This window comes from Mytilus edulis, chromosome 3, assembly GCF_963676685.1.
Source record: "Mytilus edulis chromosome 3, xbMytEdul2.2, whole genome shotgun sequence".
NCBI classification, from domain to species: domain Eukaryota; kingdom Metazoa; phylum Mollusca; class Bivalvia; order Mytilida; family Mytilidae; genus Mytilus; species Mytilus edulis.
The window spans coordinates 63,080,015-63,087,127 of NC_092346.1; the positions used below are offsets into that span (position 1 = coordinate 63,080,015).

Below are 7,113 nucleotides of genomic sequence, written 5' to 3' on the forward strand. Positions count from 1 at the left end.
TATTTTTTGTAGAATCTCAAGACTTTTTGGATGAATTCGCTATAAAAGCCGTAACAAAGTTTTTGAAGCGTTCAAAGAGTAAAGACTTGCCAGAGGAAATATACACATACAATCATACGGAACCAGAATTGAATTCAAAACGATGCAGGACAAGCACCAAAAAAATAAATGAAAGTAAGGAACAAGAGAGTCAATTTAGCCCCAAAAAGCAGAAAAAACATAAAGATGATGATGAACCTAACCAAGAGCCACCCATTGCAGTTACCAAAAAATCAAAAAAAAATCTGAAGCAAAATGAAAATGTCAAAGTCACAGATAAAGTATTAAATCCTACAAAGATTAAAGCTAATAAGAAAAAGGCAGAGGAGAATGTTTCTAAATCTCAGGGCAACCAGATGTTTGGCTTATCAAATTTGGAACTCCAGTTTGGTGATGAGAGTTCCATACATGACGAGACAGTCCTGTCAACATCTGAAGAAAGAAATAACTTGGAGATATTGCCCTCTAAACCAGCAAGTTCTGCAGACCCTAACTTGACAGCTCCATCTCCAGACAGGAGCAACATATTGCCATCCTCTCCTTCGATACTTGCAGAAAGGAGCCATGCACCCTCCACATCTACACCATCTGCAGACAGGAGCAATACATTGCCATTAACCGCTTCGCTAGACGATTATACAAACCAAAGTGCAGGACCTATGCCATCTGCATATGCAGGAAGCACCTTGAAAGGGCCATTGCAGTCAACATCAGCAGAAACATCTTTGACAAGTACATGGAAGTTGTGTAAATCACTGTATAATGTGGATAATTCAGAGCAAACATGCTCTAATACAACATTAACAGAAATGAATTTTCCAGGTAATTTATTTACATGTATTATCACACTTAAAGTAAAGGCTTAAAAAGAGTACATGTAGTGTACACTGTGAAGAAGTTGATCTTTGAAAAAAATGAAAAAAAAGTTGTACCTGTACGGTGACCTATAGTTGTTGATTTTTTGTTTCATTTTGGTCTTTGGTGGATAGTTGTCTCATTGGCAATCATACCACATCATCTTTCTTATATATATGTAGTTAAAAAAACAAGGCCAGTTAACCTATCTACCCTACTTTATATTCTATCCTGAAAGATATTTTTTTGTCATTTTTCATTAAGCATTGTAAAAGTCAGAATGCGATCAAAGCCTTGGTCAGCTTGAATTGGAGTTGGAATTTATTTACCTCAATTACTTAGGGTGACAATGTACTGGTATATACTTACTACAGTGAACTACATGTAGAATGTTAAAAACCTCAAGCACATTTGTTATGTATGAAGCAGAAATAAACTCAAATGGAATTATCTTTTTCTGACCAGTTTTGATATACATGTACATTGTACTTCAAATTCATCTGTAAATGAACATTTGTTAAGATTAACATATTTCATTGCAATACTTGATGTACACATTTTTTGTATATGGCTATTGATAAAAAATACAATTTCATACGATAACTACGTCCCCTTAACTTAACTTAGTTTGACTTTAGTATATATGTCATACATGTATCTGTTAACTTTGAAATAACTGTATAATTTCAGTGCCATCCCCAGTTGTTCTGGAATTTCTTGAGTTGATAACAAACAAAGAAGTGCAAAACTTTTGCTTAAAACTTAGTCAGCATTACAAGTTTAAGAAACAAGAGGAAGTAATTACAGAAAGCAGTACAGATAAGGAGGTATGTTTTTGTATACATGTTTCTCTAAGAAATTGAATTACATTTTTTATGAATTAACAAGTCATATTCAACAATTGAAATACTGAAAAGTTGATATATTATTGTATAATTGGGAATAACATCACAGATTTTAATTTGATATATATGTCCAGAAATCTATTTATAGTCATGACAGTAAAATATTGTAGGTTTGAAATCAAAATTTTCCTTTTTATAAGCACAATATAAAAAAGAAAACAATTTTTATGAAATCTATGTTACAAAACTAAAAATAATTCCAGAGATCTTAATTGTGAAAAACATCCTGTATTCACTTCTAAATACTTTTAGTATAAATAATAATAAATCCTTAAATGTCTAAAAACTAATTTCTGGTGACAAAACTTGAAAAAAGTTTCGTAGGAAGATATAAACTGTTTCACGAAAAAGACTTTTATTAATAACATGAATATACATTGTACTTGTTTTTGGCTCTTATTTTCAGTACACTTAAAATTCAGAATTCATTAGAAAAAGGACAGATACATGTATCATCCAAGTATGTCAGTCTATAATAATGTTATTTCTCATTGCTTTCCCTATTTTTAAACTATTAACTTATTATTATTATTATTTTTTAGTTTCCTTTAGATGTCATGGAATCTTTGGACTGTGCTCCTACATACAGTGAGCTCATGCCTCAGAAAAATCAAAGCCTTGGATTGAGGAGATCACCTAGAAAACATGTGTCTAGCTCTGCTTCCTTCACTGGTAATAGCACTTGTCAACCCTACTACCAAACCAGTGAAGAATGTACTAGTACATGTACTCAAAAACCAACTGAGAAATTTTCTGCAACTAAAGACTTAAATCAGTACCAAGAAGCACCCATCCAACAGATTCAGATGTCACCTTTTCCCTGTCCGTCTCCTCTGAATTCTCAACATCAATCTCCTAACATTCAGAGTTCAACATTTTCCAGCCAACATTTTCCGTCTCCTCTGAATTCTCAACATCAACCTCCTAACATTCAGAGTTCAACATTTTCCAGCCAACATTTTCCGTCTCCTCTGAATTCTCATCATCAACCTCCTAACATTCAGAGTTTAACATTTTCCAGTCAACAGAGTCCGTCTCCTCTGAATTCTCAACATCAACCTCCTAACATTCAGAGTTCAACATTTTCCAGTCACCAGAGTCCGTCTTATCTGAATTCTCAACATCAACCTCCTAACATTCAGGGTTCAACATTTTCCAGTCACCAGAGTCCGTCTCCTCTGAATTCTCAACATCAACCTCCTAACATTCAGAGTTCAACATTTTCCAGTCACCAGAGTCCGTCTCCTCTGAATTCTCAACATCAACCTCCTAACATTCAGAGTTCAACATTTTCCAGTCACCAGAGTCCGTCTCCTCTGAATTCTCCATCGCAACATGTTATGCAGTCACATGATAGTGATCAATCTGATGACAATAAGGTAAAAATTATTATATTTTCAAGAGTAAAAAAATGCCTGAGTTTTCAAGTTAATTATGCTTCTAACAATTATGAAGAATTTTATGTCTTAGATTGTTAGTGTTATTTTTAGATATAAGAAGGATGCAAAATTAATAAACACTGGGTTTCTCATGGATTGTATAATGTGTTTAGGGACTATAACATCATAATTGGTTCACGAGTAAAATGTTTCTTTTTAGTGTTAAAGGGTAAACAATCCTCATTTCATGTATTCCGCCAGATAATATACTGTAAATTCAGAAATTATTGCGTGCATTTATTATTGCGATTTTGTCATTTTACACTTGAATGCGATTTTAATTTTTACGATTTTGAGAAAAGTCATGCTTAAGTCAGTTCAAATATTACAAAATGCGAGTTTTAATTATTGCGTTTACAACTCAGTCGCATTATTCGCAATAATAAAAACCTCGCAATAATTTCTGAATTTACAGTACATGATTTTAAGGAAGATATCTTTTTGACATAAATTTAAGAGCATCTCTAACACTCAAACACGTACATGTTCACAAGCTAATATACATACATCATAAAAATGCAAACAAAGCAACTTAATGAATGTACTTATATTTTTCAACAGTTGGATATAAGAATATTTTGTCTGACAGAACCTTGACATTAGACACCAGCCGTTTATCTTAAAAGGAAAAAGGGGGGAGGAAGTTTAAAAGTAATTCAGCATAGACTCTAATTTTTATTAATTTTATAACCGGATGATAAATACATCTTTTTTATTTTTCCAGATGGTTAAGTTACTGCAGACATCAGATGTACAAGTGAGGCGGGGTAGTTTAAGAAAGGCCAATACCAATGCAAGTAAAGGTGCAACTCAAAAATCATCTTTTAAGCTGGCTAGTTCATTGCTGCCCCTGTTATTCTCTGTTGATGAACTTGCAAATTCATGTGGACAAGGTTTAAAGAAGAAAGCCAATGATGTCAGAACTCCTTTGGATCCTGTTAGAATTGGAGTCTTAAAAGGTAAGGTTTTGTATTTCTTTATATTTTGATTATTTAATATATATATGCACACCTAAAAAGCCCATAGTATAAATGTAATGGGTAGGATCTTAATCTGGTACAGGTTTATAATCAATGTGAACTATTTTCAGATCAATAGCTAAGCCAAAAGCCAAGATTTTCTTTAATTTAACAATTCCATATATAAAGCATTGACTGAGTGAAATTCTTGAACTTAAATGTAACATATGTTAATAGTTTAAAAAGTGAAATTGACTTGTTGTTACTGTATTTTTAGTAAAACATGGAGTCAAAATCAGCTCTAAAGATAGGGAATTCAAGTCAATAATATGTCAAAATAATAAAGAAAAATACCAAATATTTATTGATAATATTTACATTTGACCAAATTAAATCAACCAATAAAGGGATGCTCAGGAAAAAATATCTGACCTACTTATGCAGCTCACAATTTACCTGTATAACATAGACGAATTTGGTAAATTTATTTTAATTTAATCCATTATGCATGGTAATTTTAATTTATGTCTTCTTTTTTTTCAGATTATGTTACTGCTTGGTGTGCAAAACACAACAGATGCATGCAAGATTGCCAGATCAATGATGCCGTTACAGAGCAAGTCAGCTATGCCCGAAAAAAAATAAAAAAATTGTGAACTTTCTTTATATCTGAAGAACACTGGAAAAACATAAAAATGTGACTTATAAATGAATAGGAAGAAATTGTGAAGGACTAAGATTGTCAATATTTTACATATGTACATTGTAGTAAATTATAGTTCAAATACAGTTGGCCAGGTTTGATAACATTTTTGGTATTTAATTTGTATGAGCCCTAGATATTCTTTGCAAGAATGCATAGAAATGGTAAAAACCTCAATCTGTAGAAAGAAAAATTTCTTTCTTTGAAGGCAGATTTTTTCCCCCTTTTCTTAAGGCTGATTTTTTTTCATATTCTAAGGCGGAATTTATTTCTAATTCTTTAGGCGGAATTTTTGCCACTTTGAAAGGCGGATATATTTTCCGTCTATTTAGGCGGACATATTTTCCCTCTCTTTAGGCGGATATATTTTTGTGAAATATTTTTCCTTTTAATAAGGCGGAATTTTTTCCCCCCTAAGACAGGCGGATAAATTAGCATATTTCGGCTCTATTCCGCCTGGAACCCGCCTGGAATCCATGTAAGAAAGATTCTTCGTGTAAAGGGTGACTTTAAAGGGATTCCCTCTAAAAAACCCGTCTAAAACCCGTCTAAAATACGCCTGGATTTTTTCGTACAGGCACCTTATATACCCATGCAATCCTATGATATCCTTCGGATAATAATTATTCCAGAGTAGTTGAATTTGGATTGAAATAGCTATTAGCTACTACAAGTACTCCTTAGACAATACTCCATTTAAAGTTAAAAAGAGGCATAACACTAGATAGGTAAATGACTTACTGCCACCCATATTAAATTTTTGCCTGTGTTTTGTGGTTCTTAGCATTGTATATGAGTTTTATTAAATTTGCATGAGGCTGACTAAAGCTTAAGTGTGGAAGCAAATCATTTGCAATTTTCCAAGTTATAAAGGGCATAACTCTAGAACTGTAAGCCATTAATGATCAAGTTCCAACTCAGTCAGTGTGTTGTAGAAATGTAAGAGTGACAATTTTCTTTTAGTTTTTAACCGGATTTTTGTGACAAAAATGTCGGTTATTGATTTGGGGATGTACGGCGGACGGCTGGGCTGTCGGGTGGGCGGCAATCAAATGTTGTCCGTGCATTAACTCATGAACCGTTCAACCAAAGCTTTTAAAATTTTAATATGTTGTTACTGACAACTAAATGAAGGTCAAGTTCAATAATGGCGATTTTGACTTTTACCGTTCAGGAGTTATGGTTCTTGAAAGATTGAAAAATGGAAGTTTCTAGTCGTGTCCGTGCATTTACGCATGAACTGTTATACCAAAGCTTCCCAAATTTCAATATGTTGTTACTAATGACAAAATGGAGGTCATGTTCAATAATGACGATTTTTGACTTTTACCGTTCAGGAGTTATGGTTCTTGAAAGATTGAAAAATGGTGTTTCCAGTCGTGTCCGTGCATTTTCTCATGAACCATTCAACCAAAGCTTTTGAAATTTTTATATGTTGTTACTGATGACAAATAGAGGTCAAGTTCAATAATGACGATTTTGACTTTTACCGTTCAGGTGTTATGGTTCTTGAAAGATTGTAAAATGGCGTTTCCATTCACGTTGTTGCATTTACTCAGAACCATTTAATCTAAGCTTTTCAAATTTTAATATGTTGATACTGATGACAAAATGGAGGTCAAATTTGATATTGACGATTTTCACTTTCACCATTCATCAGTAATGGTTCTTGTGATATTGCCAGGACACAAATAAATATTAATAAATCCGGTTTGCTGTCGTTGTGACAGCCTCTTGTTTTTAATGTGAATTTCTCACTTATTATGAGTAATAGGATACCGGGTAACTTTATTTGATATATGGATTCCTTGCAACATTTACATGTCCATCAGACAGGTTTCACCTGAACTCAACCTCATTGCATGGATTAGTGATCAAGGTAAAGTTGCACGATTAGATTCTTTGTCAAATACTATTAGCAGAAGAATAACTATATGTGGTGTATGACTGTAATAGGTACATGTCAGTCTGGCAGGTTTCATTTGACCTTGATCTCATTTTCATTATTCATTGGCTCAAGTTCAGTTTTTGTGTTTGTCTGTTTTACAAATTCTTATCGTAATAGTTCAGCTAAATTTGGTGTATGAAATGATTGTTAGGTGTCCATTTCTGTCAGGTAGGTATTATCTGACCTCAACCTCATTTTCATTGTTCATAGGTCAATGACACATTTTCGTAATTTTATCAGTCTATATTATAAGAAACAGGTCAAC

General features: G+C 33.1%; 1 protein-coding gene across 1 annotated transcript; it reads left to right on the plus strand.

Annotated features, from left to right (window-relative positions):
- LOC139517090 (uncharacterized) lies at nt 1-5,472 on the plus strand. Its single transcript, XM_071307762.1, has 5 exons — nt 1-861; nt 1,585-1,721; nt 2,342-3,178; nt 3,963-4,197; nt 4,741-5,472. The coding sequence occupies exons 1-5, from the start codon at nt 396-398 to the stop codon at nt 4,851-4,853; spliced, it is 1,788 nt and encodes a 595-aa protein (XP_071163863.1). The 5' UTR covers nt 1-395; the 3' UTR covers nt 4,854-5,472.
- Nucleotides 5,473-7,113: the final 1,641 nt, after the last annotated feature.